The sequence below is a fragment of the Vipera berus genome, assembly GCF_964194415.1.
Source record: "Vipera berus genome assembly, chromosome: 3".
In the NCBI taxonomy this organism is placed as follows: Eukaryota; Metazoa; Chordata; class Lepidosauria; order Squamata; family Viperidae; genus Vipera; species Vipera berus.
The window spans coordinates 146,454,427-146,470,335 of NC_138204.1; the positions used below are offsets into that span (position 1 = coordinate 146,454,427).

General features: G+C 39.0%; 1 protein-coding gene across 1 annotated transcript; it reads right to left on the bottom strand.

Annotated features, from left to right (window-relative positions):
* Window positions 1-1,696: 1,696 nt before the first annotated feature.
* Window positions 1,697-15,178, bottom strand: BLOC1S5 (biogenesis of lysosomal organelles complex 1 subunit 5). The gene is made up of 5 exons (XM_081325335.1): window positions 14,931-15,178; window positions 13,113-13,195; window positions 12,021-12,150; window positions 8,214-8,272; window positions 1,697-3,261 (listed from the first exon to the last, which is right to left on the bottom strand). The coding sequence occupies exons 1-5, from the start codon at window positions 15,118-15,120 to the stop codon at window positions 3,085-3,087; spliced, it is 639 nt and encodes a 212-aa protein (XP_081181461.1). The 5' UTR covers window positions 15,121-15,178; the 3' UTR covers window positions 1,697-3,084.
* Between the last annotated feature and the right edge of the window lie 731 nt (window positions 15,179-15,909).

Sequence of the window (15,909 nt, forward strand, 5' to 3'; positions counted from 1 at the left end):
ATTACATGAAACTGATCTACTCTGGTTCATTCATTCCTAATCTTTTAAATATTTCTTTGAAGTTTTTATTTGCTCTGTGTGAACAATTATTCAAATCCAGGTGCTGTTTAATAGGCAATATGTATGGCTTTTGGAATTTCCCCGTAAAAAGCAGGGATTCCCCCCCCCCACCGGTTGTCTGAAAAATTGGCAGATCTGTACCTTCAAGAGCGAGCAGAATATCCAAAAAATGCTATGCCAACTGGATGGGTAACATAATGACAACAACAAACAAGGAAGCGTTAAGAGCAATGAGAAACAAGAAATGGATGAAAAGACAGTAAATTAAGAACAAACAGAACCAAAAATAAATCGAAATAGGTTATCAAAGAATAATGATGACAGAATGTTTATTTTGGTATGTCCCCATTTTCAAAAACTAAACAGGTAGGTAGGTAAAAGAAAATGAAACCCCACAATGAAGACAGAGAGAAATAAGGAAAAGTGAAGAAAATGAAGATTGGGAAGAAGGTGAGTAAAAAAATATTAACAGGAAGAACAAACAGAAAAAAAAATGTTCCTAGTTAGCAAGGAAGTCAGAATACAAAATGGAATAAGGAACTGATTGAAGGGGTCAAGAAAATATAACCAGGGGAACCCATAAGACAGACACAGGTGAAGCTGTGAGCGATTGCTAAACATGCAACAGATGGGAAATATATGAAGACTCGTGAAGACAAGAAGACTTAACTTGGGCCAAGCAACTGAGAACTGACATTCCTGTCTTTTAACAAATGAAGATGCCATTGCTAGGTCTGATAGGCACTGTACCAGAGGTCCCCAACCTTGGCCACTGTATGACTTGTAGACTTCAACTCCCAGAATTCCTCAGTCAGCCATGTACTATACAACCAGGCATTTCTTCACAACCTTTTTTCAGGGCTATAAATTGGAAGACGTGCTCTAGGGCAGACATGTCAAACACAAGGCCTGGGGGCCAGATCCGGCCCGTGAAGTGGTTTCATGCAGCCCACGAAGCCATCCTGGAAACAGTGAGGGAACAGCCCCCACTGCCTTGGCCCTGGCCCAGAGACCCTCCTCCTGCCAGAGACCCTCAGATCTGTCCCATTCCTGCCCAGGCCCCCATAGGCACCCTTGATGCGAACGATGTAGAGCTGGCCATGCCCACCCAGTAGGCCATATGCACTTTAGCCACACCCACCCAGTAGGCCACACCCACCCTGGCCACACCCACCTGGCCCCGAGGGCAACCGCAATGCTGATGCGGCCCTCAATGAAATTGAGTTTGACACCCCTGCTCTAGGGCTACCATGTCTTTTAATTTATTCTGTTGCAATATAAAAATCAAATTCAATATCCAAGGCAAAATGCTATTGCAACAAGATTATTGATATGACTTTTGAGGATTAATGCACACAGAACGATTAAAGGCCTGTTTGTAATAAACCATGAACTCTTGTTAATTTTCTCTTCTACTGAGCAAGACGGAGCCACACAGATATGAAAAACTGTTTTCCCCTGAATAGGGATTTCATTAGATGTTCTTTCTCCAGTGGAGAAATATTTTAAAGTCACCTATTGCCCCCCCATCCCCCCACAAGTCACAAGAGATTAACAACATTCCAGCATACCTCAATGTTGGCAAATGGAGTTTTAGTCTAGCTACCTGATGATGATTGATGAAGCTTGTCAGCCATACAGTAGTGGATAGAGCAGTTTGGCAGAAGTTCAGTATTATTGAAAGAAATCACAGATACTTATTCCATCTGCTCTGCTCGCTTTAATCACATTATCAACAGACTGTCAGGAGAGAATCTTGAAATTAAGCCATACAATCGCAGAAACAACCTATTGTTGGCTTATTGCATTTGCAACATAGATAATGGGTAATTTTGTTTTACATTTTTTTCTTTTACACACTGCCTGTTAAAATAACACTCAATTTTCCTGCCTGTTGCCTAACGTACCTCAACATTCATCCTGTTATTAATGCTTTTCTTTTTTACAACTGAAATGACAAAGAACTACAGCATGAACTTGGCCCACAGTATGCAAATATTTAATACATATTAAATCATGGAGTTCACCCACAAACTTAATTATGCTCCAGAATACTATTTACATGGAAAACACAATTTGATCTGCAAGAACACTGGTCATTTGCAATGTTCACTGAAAGGGCTCAACCATAACATTAAATATTGTCAGTGAAGGGCTACACAGGAGATTCAAAGCCAACACATGCTTGAAAGTCTGTGTGGACCCCCAAGTAGCATCTGTAAAGAACATCTTAAAGAAGCAGTGACTTTTCTTAGAGTTGTGTGTGCGTCATTTGCAGCTGCAGCATGATCCTGGGAAAGTCTGAGGTGATCCTGAAGGCATTATAGGCAGATCACTGCATACTACAAATTGCATTTTGCCTTTGAATCTACATAACCCTATTCCAGAGATTTCAGGCCATTAAGCATATGAGAGTATTTTTTTGTACTACGCACAGAAACACTAGTAGGGCAAATACATACCTCAAAGTCAACCTAATACTCTCCCATTGTTTCTAGTCAGGACAAATTCAGTGAAATGGTGACTTCTTTCTCAAGGTTCTTTAAACTTATACTGATAACCTTCATTCATAGACTTCAGACTATTATACTCCCAAGGTGTATGGGCCTTTTACAGTTATTACTCTACACGTCAGGCTATTGCTGTATGTCTGCACATAATTATGACTCCTCCCTGTCTCTAACAGAAGCTAACTCTTCAGGAAAGTAACAGGAGAGCTCATTGAAAAGACCCAAACAAAAATTATGTAATTATTCATTTTGTAAATAGATTTTAAATGTGCACTTAATCTGGCTTGTTGAAGTATAATACTGTTATTGCTGCTACCAAACCTCTTGTGTGTGTGTGTGTGTGTGTGCATGTACGCACATGCACTTAAAATGAAAATGAAAAAATTATTCAGTGCAAGGAACCAAATTTCAGTTAGCACTTTTGGTTTTGGTCCCTGTTATTTTTTTATCTAAACTCTAATACTGTGCTGGAAATCCTGAAAATTGAAAACTAGGAGTGGAAGATGCCTGTTTGTTAGAGAGCCTGTTTTGGGAGGTCCTTCTCCAAAGCCTCATACTGTTCTTTAAGATGCTCCATAGCTTTTGCGTGTTCTTCATCGACCGTTGTTTTCAGGTGCTGCTGCTCCTTGGTGAATTCCTCCCAGTCAGCCATACGTTGAGCTTCACCAGCCCTTAGTTTCTCAGCCTGAAGCTGAGGAGAAAAAGCAGGTAATAAATGTTGAATCTGGCAATGAAGAGAAGACAGTTTACTGTACATTGCAACGAGGATCTCTTCAGTAGGGGAGTTTTTTAAAAGTTATTTTTTCCTTATTTTATTTATTTATTTATTTATTTATTTATTTATTTATTTATTTATTTATTTATTTATTTATTTATTGAATTTCTATACCGCCCTTCTCCCAAAGGACTCAGGGCGGTGTACAGGGCAATAAAATACAACATACAAAAGTTAAAAGTAAAATTAAATTAATTTAGCCCTAACAATAAATAGTTAAAAATAAACCCAAACCCTTAGTCCAGGCCGGCCTGTTCAAACAACCAGGTCTTTTTTATGAACATTTTATGAACATGTGTAGCTTGTAACAATAAATAAATTCACAAACAGAAAGAAAAAAAGGGGGAAAAAATCAACCAAACCTTTGCTATGGCCTTTGGGCCACAACAATAGAATGTAAAGAAGTGCAATTATAAAACTCTTTTAAAATGCAATGAAATTACATAAAATACATTATTGGAGTAACTGTAGTACAAATAGCAGTGGCAATCACCAAACTTTGTGCTAAGCATCAACTGTAGGTTGGACAGGTTTTTTTTAAATCCCATTTATATCCCGCCCTTCTCCGAAGACTCAGGGCGGCTTACAATCTAAGAAGCACAAATCAATGTGCTTAGCAATAGCCTTCATTCTATGTATATGCCTGCTTATTAGGGCTTTTGGGCCCCCCCAAACGGCATTTTTACAAAGTCAGCTTATTGCCCCCAACAATCTGGGTCCTCATTTTACCTACCTCGGAAAGATGGAAGGCTGAGTCAACCTTGAGCCTGGTGGGACTCGAACCTGCACTAATTGCAGGCAGCTGGTGTTACTTAAGGAGGCATTAGCCCACTGCTCCACCAAGGCTCATGATAGCACAAAGTTACAAGACATGATAGCACAAAGTTGGGCAACTTGGCAAGATGTGTCAAGGTCCTGATCAGACAGAAGCAGTCTCAGATGTGCTATTTACTGGGGTAGTTCTTTAAAATGAGATATGTATCTTTCTTGATTTCCTATAGAGCAGGGATGTCCAACTTTGGTAACTTTAAGACCTGCAGACTTCAACTTGCAGAATCCTGGTTGGCTGGGGAATTCTGGGAGTTGAAGTCATAAAAGAGCCAAGTTTGAAGACCCCTGCATTAGCACATTGACATAAGTACTGCTGAAAAGGAATGTTTTTATATTGTCCCCCAAAACTAAAGAGAGTAGTACAGCCAACCAGGCCAAAGTAAAAAGACAACAAAATTCCAAAATTAGAATTGAAGAGAGAGAAGATACCATATGCCCATTTGAAAAAAAAAAGAAACATACACAATAGTGGTCTCTGAAACATTTCCTTACATACAAGTTCACTCATTGTATCTGTTTGGATCAATGGCTGTCCTATCATTTAAGGTTTGAAATTATATTTTGATCTACATGAGAGATTATTACAGGTAGTCCTTGACGAACAGCCATTTATTTAGCTACCATTCGGAGTTAATATGGTGCTGAAAATTACGGCTTACAACCAGTCCTCACATGACCATTGCAGCATCCCCTCAATCACATGAACATAATTCAGATGGTTAGCATAAATCTTGCATTAATGTCAGTTGCAGTGCCTGGGGATCATGTGATTATCTTCCCAGCTGGCTTCTTGACAAAGTCAATAGGAAAATAGGCAAGGGAGGTCACAAGGCATGATCACATGATCTCATTTAATGATCAAACCAATGAATGTCATAAAATTGGATGCAATCAGATGCAGCCACAGAAAACACACGCCTCTGGGTTCTTCAAGATGACACTGCGTGATTGATGGGATCCACGGCATGCCCATTCTACCTGACCTCATCAGATCGACAGAAATGTGGAAATAGGCAGTCTCTAAAGTAGCCTGGCTTTATGTCATGAAAGGGTTTATAAGTGATAAACAGCTCCTGGAAGTCAAGTGGTAACTAGTGCATTTCAGAATGCTGAGGAGACATGTGATATATACTATGGGACATCCATCATTCTGGGCCAACTGCAGCTTCCAGATAGTTTTCAAGGGCAGCCCCATATATAACACATTACAGAAATCCAATCATGAGAAGACCAATGCATGAATAACTTCCTGATAGTCTAACAGTAAGCTAAAAGGAGATAAAATTGTCTTAAGACATTTTACTTAAAGAGAAACAGCTGAGAACAATCAATAATGGGCAGGTTGTATGGAATACTATTCTTCCCCAAAACACTTTTCAAAGTATTAGGAGACCTGCATTGAATGGATACTTGCCATAAGACTCTGACATTCTTTTAATGCACAGAATGTGTCCTGCAGCAAAAGAGGCTAGGAACCATGGCTTATTGAATGAGTATCATAGAGAAAAACCAAGCGTCTCCCAATACATTCCAATCTTCAACATTGGTTAAAAAAGCAAACCAGTCTTTCCCAGGACATCTGCTCCTTCTTCAAATATACAGGTGGTCCTCAACTTACAACAGTTCTTTTAGTGACCATTCAAAGTTATAACGGCACTGAAAAAAGTGACTTACGACCTTACACTTACAACTGTTGCACCATCGCCATGGTCATGTGATCAAAATTCAGATGCTTGGTAAGTGACTCATATTTATGATGGTTGTCCTGGATTATGCGATCATCTTTTGCAACCTTCTTATAAACAAAATCAATGATTCACTTAAGAACTGTGTCAAGAAAGGTGGTAAAATGGGGCAAATTCATTTAATGTTTTGTTTAGCAACAGAAATGTTGGGCTCAATTATGGTTGTAATCTGAGGACTATGCAATTTATCTTAACGGTCACCAGTTGGTGTACAACACAGCTAGAGAAAACTGGGCTGAACAAGGTTGTGCCTTAATGTTTAGCTCCAAAATCAGAAGAGAAGGAAAATATGTGGACTAGAGATATGTAAACCTGTAGTATGCCTTCTCTCTCTTAGCAAGTTTAGGAAATTTAGGAATGCTGTATTTACACTGCAGCTGACAGTGTTTTGCCCTTATCAATTACAGAAATAAGAAATATGAAATTTTCTTCAATTTGCTTACAGTGCTTCTCTATTAGGGCTGAAAAAATTGAAAGGGCTGCCTAATCATAATTAAAGGAAGCACAGAAGAAAAACACAGAATTAATTTCTTGCAGTTTTTTCCTAATGCTGAGGTTTAAGAATATGTATTACAAACCAACAGTGTGCAGCCTTGTGAGAGGTTATAGCAAGTCGCATGTTCTTATAATCTAGCCTTTTATGAAGTAAGATCCAAAGGTATGAAATAGTTCCATTTCAGAAAGCTGTAGTCATAATATGTTCAGTGTTTTCGACTGACCAGATTTACATTTCCATTCTGTTGGGTATTTTTTGTTCCATGCAAAACAGGGATTTCCCTTTTCTCTGGCTGTGAACGAAATTCTTAGAAAAACTTTCCACCCATACAGAAGCCGGGGAAGATATAAAAACGTTGCTATTTTTTAAGCAACTATGAAAGGCTAATTAAAACTGCAGGTTTACCTACGGTTTTTTTTTACATCTAGTGTAGCTATTCCAGAAGAAGATATGCTTTTCACCTTCCTGAGAACTTTAAAATAACATCGAGATTTGTTTCAGAGCAATTGGTGAATCTCAGAGTTACTTAATTCACATTCTTACACGCAGTTTTAATCTGATGGGAATTAAATGTCCATTTTGCCAGTTAAACAAATATATCTTTTGACTGATATATTCCTAAGTAGTCCTGTTGAAAGACACACCAGATTAAGAAGTACCAAATCACAGACTGCTTCAGTGTAAAGCTTAATAGGATGTATCTAGACAGTAAAGGGAAATCAGGTTGAAGGTTCACTGCCTTTGCACATAGCCTGACATATCTTTGGTTTAGTGTTTAGATGACATAGTGGGCACACTACCCTCAAAATTTAACAGTAGACATTTAAGAAACAAAACCACTCGGTCCAGTTTATAACAATATATCAACCAAGAAGAAAGAGCAAGAGGCACAGTCTAGAGAATCTTGGATGTGAAGTAAAAAAATATCTTAATATTAAAATGGTAATCTGGATGGGCAACTAGTTGTGAGCATAAAACAAATCTAATTCTCATTCAAATACCACGGTTCAAATTTCGAGATAAGATGGGCACTTTTCATTCACACAATTATCCATTGAATATTATATAGAGTGTACTTGTTTAATAACTATTCCTTGTACTTATGGCCGGCACAACACCCCCAGAGTCATGTGATTGTGGTTTGCAATCTTGCCTGCCAGCTTTGGACAAGCAAAACCAATGAGGAAATCAGCAGGAAGTTGCAAATCAGGGCCGTGTGAGGTCCTCGCTTTATGAGAGTATCTGGATGGCTGGACTGCCGTCACTAAACATGTTTTTTTTACAAAGTTTCTAGCCTCAATTAGCATGGTTAATTGTGGTTTCCTGTACTCATAATGGAAGTGGCAAACTTAATATACCCTTTTATAAATGTTGAACTAGTGTAATGGATAGATAGAATAATCCTGAGGAAGCAGGAGGAAGAATTATTGCACAACCAAGGTAGCAGTGAGATAAAAGAAATCTGAGGTTGGAGAAGAAATGTAGTTTGAGAAAGCCTCTCAGATGGGACTCTCCCTACTTGTCACAAAGATAAAGGGAGGGTGGGGATCGCATTCAGACTTGCAAGAATCTGTTACTGTAACCTTGTAATAAAAAGCGTACAGTATTCACATTCATGACTTTCTTTTCTTAATCTAGTCTATCTTGAAGGGCTGTCAACTAGTCCCCCCTCCCCAATTTTAGATACCCCTTTGTGGCTAAAATAATCCATTTAAAGCCCCTCGTGCTCTCCCAGCCTCCCTCTTCCTAATAAGCTTAACTTTGCTAGTTTGTAAATGTAAAATATTAATATTTACCTTTCTTTCTTCCTGTTCTGTTTGCTGCAAGGTGTTGAACATCTGGTTGGCTACCTGTACTGAAATACAAGTTTACAGTTGTGCAATTCATCATTCATATTTTTAATGGACCAGCTTTGAATGCGAGAACTACACTGGCTTTGCTCACACTACTTTAAATAAAAATGTGCTATATACTCATTAGGTCTTTCTAATGTAAGAAAAAAAAACATCTCTGTGATTTGCTAAGCCTAGTTTAAATGTCATTTATTTATTTATTTATTTATTTATTTTATTACATTTATATACCACCCTTTCCCGAAGGACTCAGGGCGGTTTACAGGGTGATTAAAAGCAAAAATACAAAAGTTAAAAACAAATTTAAAAAATTATATTCGTCCCTGCATAAGTGAAACCCCAGTTAAAATTAAAGTTAAAACTAAAATTAAAATTTTCAGCCTGGGCCAGAGAGCTCGAAGAGCCAGGTCTTCAGGTCCCGGCGGAATGAACGGAGTTCGGGGGCAGTCCTAAGCTCCACTGGCAGCTGGTTCCAAAGGGCAGGTGCACCCACTGAGAAGGCCCTATCCCTGGGTGTCGTCTGCCGGCAATCTCTTACCGGTGGCACCCTGAGAAGACCCTCCCTGTGGGAGCGCACAGGACGAAGGGAGCTTGATGCCGGCAGCAGGTGTTCCCTCAGATATCCCGGACCCTCGCCATTTAGGGCTTTATAGGTCATCACCAGCACCTTGAATCTCAATTTCTAAATCCTTATAAAAGTAGCTTATAACAATACAGCCCAAGCAGAAAGTGGGAACCACTTTACATTAAAAATAAGCTCTAACATTAATTGAACCAGATTAAACACTTTTACTCTATGAAAGGAAACCTGGAAAATATGAAAATCTATTGTCTGGAAGCCGTACACATCTATCACCTTTGTCTTAAGTTGAAAAATAATAGGATAAAGGTAGCACAACCCTTAAAAAACTATGTACCACCTTAGAGCGAAATCCTATCTTAATCAAACATCCTGCTTTAAGAGAGCTAGTTGGATGGCAATTGGAAATCCAGGAACAGGACAAAATTGTACTCTTCCAACTTACATTACAGAAATTGCTATTGACAGGCATTTCGCCTTTGCATTTGAAACAAATAAAGCGTATGATAGTAGCAGCTGGCTAACCTGATTTGGACTTAGTAACTAAGCTGGCAAGGCCTTATTAGTCCTTAGAGAGGAGCCATCAAAGAATTCAAGAATTACAGGTTAGACCAGAAAATTGAAAAATATTTCATCCTTCATCTCCCCAACCCTGAAAAAGACAGGACAAGACACATAAAACTTCTGGACAAAAAAATTACATGGATATGTCATAGAGTTATACAGAGTCAAGTATGATCCAAAGGAGACAATGTTTTTTTATAGCTGTCCTTAATTGATAAGTTATTGATTAGTTTCAATATCTGGTAGAAAAAAAGTCAGAGTCCACCATTTGTCAAATGGAATTTATCACCATGGGAAAACAAATAGCGGTTAATTTTAGAGGCAGATGTCTAACAAACACATATCATGAAATCAAATTCTCTATTTTCTAGGCCAGGGGTGTCAAACTCAATTTCATTGAGGGCCGCATCAGCATTGCGGTTGCCCTCAGGGGGCCGGGTGGGTGTGGCCTGGGTGGGCATGGCCTACTGGGTGGGCGTGGCTAGAGCGAGTATGGCCTACTGGGTGGGCATGGCCAGCTCTACATCATTCGCATCAAGGGTGCCTATGGGGGCCTGGGCAGGAGTGGGACAGATCTGAGGGTCTCTGGGCCAGGGCCAAGGCAGTGGGGGCCGTTCCCTCACTGTTTCCAGGATGACTTCGTGGGCCACATGAAACCACTTTGCGGGCCGGATCTGGCCCCCGGGCCTTGTGTTTGACATGTCTGATCTAGGCAAACTTAACTCATTTAAAGACAGCAATCACAGCAACAGAAGAACGTAACACAGCAGGGGAGATTAACTAGCATCTTCTGATTTAACTCTTCAGTACAGGTGGTCCTTGACTTACAACAGTTCATTTAGTGACCGTTCAAAGTTACAGCAGCACTGAAAAAAGTGACTTGTGACTGTTTTTCATACTTAAGACTGTTGCAGCATCCCCATGGTCATGTAATCAAAATGTGGATGCTTGGCAGCTGAGTCATATTTACGATGATTGCAGTGTCCTGGGGTCATGTGATCTCTTCTTACGACTTTCTGACCAGCAAAGTCATTGGGGAACTCAGAGTCACTTTACAACTATGTTACTAACTTAACAACAGCTGCAGTTCACTTAACAACTATGGCAAGAAAGGTCATAAAATGGAGCAAAGCTTACTTAACAACTGTCTTAGTAACAGAAATGTCGGGCAGAATTGTAGTCATAAGTTGAGGACTTTCTGTACAGAAGTTACTACACTGATGTTTTCTGTTGTCTGTAACCCTGTACAGATAAAGGAAAGGTTAACCTTTTGTACCACCAATGAAGCTCAGGATTGGAGGAACTGTTCTACAGTTCTGCTTCCACTAAGGAGGGAACAGGTCCCCAACTTGGTATCTTCCAGGTGGAGACTGTGGCCAGGAGGGTCTTTGTCTGGCACTGTCTTTTGCACCAGTTATGGCCTTATCTGAAGCATAAGATGTACATGGGGCTGCCTCTGAAGACTACTCTGAAACTGCAACTGATGCGGAATGCAATGGGACTAGCTCTAAAAAACACATGACACCTGGATTTTGGGCCCTGCAGTGCTGGTTTTGACTATAAAGCCCTGTATGGCTTTGCTAGGTATTTACAAGATTATCTCTTCCAACAATGTCAACCAATAAGGCATGTTCTTCCAGAGAAAAGCTATTATTTCGAGGTTTGTGAAATGAGGGAAACTGAGGCTAGTTGATATTATTTTTCAGTTAGGTCCCTTGCTTTGTGGAATGGGCCTGCCCCAGAAATTACGTCTTGCTCCTCTTTAATGTCATTCCAGAATGCTAAAGACAGAGCTATTTCATTTCTCTTGTAGATGTTGGACAAACCTGTGATGTTTAAACTGTCACTACTGTACTATTGTATTTAGAATGGATGTCTATCTTTATTTTGCTATGATTTATAGCTCCAACAGAATTGGATTTGCTATCATTTTAGCTAATTTGATTTTTGATGCTTTAATTCCTGCTATCTTGTTATGCATTATAAGACTTCTTTTAGTTTAAACTAGACTCTCTGCTTGATCTGGTGGATTATAAATGTGGAAAATAAATAAATAATGCCAAAGGCTTCATTGAGGCATATTATTGGACCAATCTGATGTTGCTACCTAGAACAGAAATATACCTATTTTGTGATAGCGTTACAATGGCCAAATTATATTATTTAGCACTCAGGCCCAACTTATGGGACTACCAAAATCCATCTGGAAGTTGTATTGCCTGAGGGCAGTTCTTATAATGCCAAAGTGGTTCTACCTCAGATACAGTTTACATACTTCCCTCTCCTATCTTTTTTGCAAATGAAAAGAAGTCCATGTATTTTTCTTTGAACTGGAGTGCTACCAGCAAGCTCCTGCCTCAATTCAACACAAAGGTGGTCTGTGTTCCCATTGAAGGCCTTGTCCCCTCCCCTCCCCTCCCTCCCCATGCTCAAGTCCCTAAGCCCAGGTGAATCATTACACAGCAAGTCAACAAAGCTCTCTAGGGAAATGCATTTTTTTCAAATTTCAAAAGGATGGGTGAGCTCATTGGTGTTTCAAGAATCTACACAGTTTGACAATATTCTTTAAATACAAAAGGCATTGAAGAAAATAAATTTCCTCTTACATTTCTTCAATATTTCATTTAGATTTCCATGCATTATTCCTTTACATTTTGGCAAAATCTTGTCATTTGCCTCAAATACTGTGTTGTTTAAGTTTTCAAGAATCCGCAATTCTCGGAGACCCCTTTTTTCCTGTTTGAAAAAAAAAGAAAGGGATCATTCTAAACATTCTACAAAAAAAGCTGACATTTAATTAACATCAAATCCAGTTTCACTTAAAAAAGAACTAAACTGAAATTCTATAGCCCTTTACTGGAAAGTAAAATTCATTGAACTCAGCATTATATACAACTAATCAGACATGTATACATTTTCATTGTAAAACAGATTAAAATATCTAGATTTTTAATTCTTAGACTCCAGTTAACAACTTTGGAGAAGGGCGGGATATAAATGTAATAAAAATAAATAAATAAATAAACATAATTACTTGGAAATACTCAGATTTATTACTGATTAAATATGCTTATGCAGTAACTGCACAATTAATATTTCCACACATTGTTAATACATCCCCACTATTCTTCATTTAAACATCCTATGTTTAAACAACATTTTTACAATTACTTTTTATTTTATTTTATCATCCAGTTTTGAAAGAAAACTACCCTGATAGTTTGAAAGCTATCCAAATTTCATATATATATCTTCTTATTCTTATTAAGGTTTTGCTGCCATCTTGTGGCAATTATATTCAATATTACACTTGCATAAAAGGGTATTTAATATTTAAAAAGCATTTTTCTGCATATTTCACATTTTTTAAAAAAATAGTCAGTCTCTCCTATGTTGTTGTTGTTAGCTGTGAAGTCGTGTCCGACTCATTACGACCCTATGGACTATGTTCCTCCAGGCCTTCCTGTCCTCTACCATCTTCTGGAGTCCATTTAAGCTCATGCCTACTGCTTCAGTGACTCCATCCAGCCACCTCATTCTCTGTCGTCCCCTTCTTCTCTTGCCCTCAATCTTTCCCAGCATTAGGCTCTTCTCCAGTGAGTCCTACACAATATGCTTGTGCAGCTTCACTTTTTAATTCAAAATCAAATTCTTCCACAAATCCATCTTACTTCATTTCAAAACAATATCTAACCTACTTCAAATTCTTTGATGAAATAACGAATTTCTCCTTGAATAACTGGTCTGTGGTCCAGAAGTCGGGAATATATTTCGCCAACATCTACAAGAAAAATGATGAATTATAATCTATTTATTTATTATTAGAGATGTATAAAAACTTGGACAGGTTAGGATTTTTTTTCTTCCTCTGTAGTCCACTTTTTTAATAGTAGTTTTTCTCACTTACAGTTTCCCACAGATACAGGGAGGAAAATTCCTTCAAATAACAGTATATGAGCCATGGTGGCACAGTGGTAGAATGCAGTACTGGAAGCTAACTCTGCTGACTGTCAGCAGTTCAAATCTGAACAGCTCAAAGTTGACTCAGCCTTCAATCCTTCAAAGGTTGGTAAAATGAGGACCCAGATTGTTGGGGGTAATATACTGACTCTAAAATGCTTAGAGAGGGTTGTAAAAGCACTGTGAAGTAGTATATAAGTCTAAGTGCTATTGCTATTAAGGTTTTTTTATGTCACTTTGTAGACAAATTAGTGTCCAAGTTTGTAAGGCCATTACAAAAGCCATTTTAATTTCATAAGATTTAGGAGATGACAAGGTAAACTCCCTTCTATCAACAGCCCTCAAATGTGTATTGAGCTTTTGACTACAAAGAGACTTGCATGCAATACAATTGCTTTATACCTTAAAGCAAATACACAGAATTATATCTATAGATAGCACATTTTACAGAGTAACTTTGTCAAAGAACTTTACTCGCTAGTTTACTGAGAACAGATACTTTTTAATATATGAAACCTATACATTTTATTGTACTATTTGGGGTGAAGGATAACACAGGTAAATAGAACATTTTAAAAATAAAACAAATGCCATCTTTGTTACCCACTGGAAAAACATATTCTTTAGTTTTGTCTTTGTGTGTGCATGAGTCCAAGTTGGGAAAGAGATACCCTCAGAGATACTGTTTTTAGACAGATCTCAATGATCATCTGAAAGCCGTGCAAAGCTTGGACTTAAATGCAAAAAGATGCTTTGGAATGCACAAGAGTCATTGACTCTTGGCATGTTTGATACATTGACTATGTGCCATCAAATCATTTTTCACTCCTGAGCACCACCTTGATTTTCTCCCTGACAGCCTATTCTTAACTTGTCTTTTTAAATCTCCCAACAGTGTACTTACTCATCATCACTGTACAGGTTGGCAGGTTACAATCAGCAATTTTTAATTAAAACATCCACAGGATAATCAAACAAAATAATTCGAATTGCAAAATAACATCAAAAATAAAAGTTCTAGTAAGAACAGACCAAAAGGGCAAGAGAGAAGTATGCCTTCAGACAACAAAAGCCCTCTTAAGCCATCCTTCCATAAACCAACTCTAACCAAGTTCAACTGAATCAGCCAAACAATGACAACGTCCATTTGCTTGACAGATCTGCAGAGTTGGTCTTTCCTCCGGGGGCCATTCCAGGTTCGTAGCTAGGACATAGGAAATGTATTTATTTTATCCTTTCTGTTTCTTCTCAGAATCCATTGGTGTTTTATACATAAAGGGTTAGAATAGCTTGCGCGAATTTCGTCCATATACCTGTGCTGTCTGCGGACCTTCGCTTCTTCTGCTTCCTTCTGCTACGTCTCATTTATTGGGCAATAGATCGCGATGAAGGCGGTGAACGCCTATCACCATTACCATGCCCGCTCTACTTCCAAATCAAACTACTCCCTCGCTACTCTAGGGGTACTATGTAATATGTTTGCAATTACCCTATCAGCATGCAAGAGAACTGAAACTTAACGGAGGAAAGCAAAAGGAAGGACCAGCGCTTCCTACCTTTAAAAATAGGACACGAGGAGGCGGAACCCAGTGAATCCCTCCTTTTATTACCGCTTCCAGAAACCGGAGACTCCGCAGTTTTATTGACGCTTAAAGTCCCGGGAGCCCCACTACTCATTTCACTCAAAAGCCTCCCGAGGAGGACCACAGCGGGACGACTTTGCAGTTCCTCCTTACGAAAGCGCATGCGCAACTGTCATAAGGCTCTCTGGACGGGACTAGATGTGAGTACTGCGCATAAGCAGGAAGGCTTTCACTTTGTGAAGCAATTTCCAAAACAACCGGTGGGAGAAATCGCCCTCTATGACGTCAACAATTGAAGTCTCATTGAAAGATTCCCTAAATGGCTCGTTCTAAATCTAAATACTTAGGGTCGATGTCGGAGCTAAGAGGAAAGATTTTTGCTCGGCATGCATTGTGAATATGAATTGGCCAGCAAGCTACCGGTGCGTCTCCATCTTTTTGAAGAAATCTACAGAGTTCTAGATCTACAGGTAGATATGGTGGAGGGTATTTCCAGGGCTTTTTTTCTCATAGAACGCTCAAAACGGAGTTCCGGCACCTTTTTTGGATGGAACCTTGTAGGGTAGGCAAGGCGGGTTGTATGACATGTGTGAGTTCCGGCACCTTTTTCTTTTACAAAAAAGCACTGGGTATTTCCATCTATTTAAAAATATCTCCTTTTCTAAGTTGCAGTTTCAATATACTGTGCAACAAATATTGCATCAGGATCAATTGGTGGAGCAGTGGGCTAATGCCTCCTTAAGTAACACCAGCTGCCTGCAATTAGTGCAGGTTCGCATCCCACCAGGCTCAAGGTTGACTCAGCCTTCCATCCTTTCGAGGTAGGTAAAATGAGGACCCAGATTGTTGGGGGCAATTAAGCTGACTTTGTAATAATGCCGCTTGGTGTGTGTGTGAAAGCCCTAATAAGCAGGCATATACATAGAATGAAGGCTACTGCTAAGCTTGTAAG

Coding starts and splice junctions, on each gene's coding strand:
- BLOC1S5 (XM_081325335.1), bottom strand. CDS start 15,120: ATGCGCTTTCGTAAGGAGGAACTGCAAAGTCGTCCCGCTGTGGTCCTC. Junction 12,151..13,112: donor ATTTCATCAAAGAATTTGAA/GTAGGTTAGATA, acceptor TTTTTCAAACAG/GAAAAAAGGGGTCTCCGAGA. Junction 8,273..12,020: donor AAATGAAATATTGAAGAAAT/GTAAGAGGAAAT, acceptor CTTGTATTTCAG/TACAGGTAGCCAACCAGATG.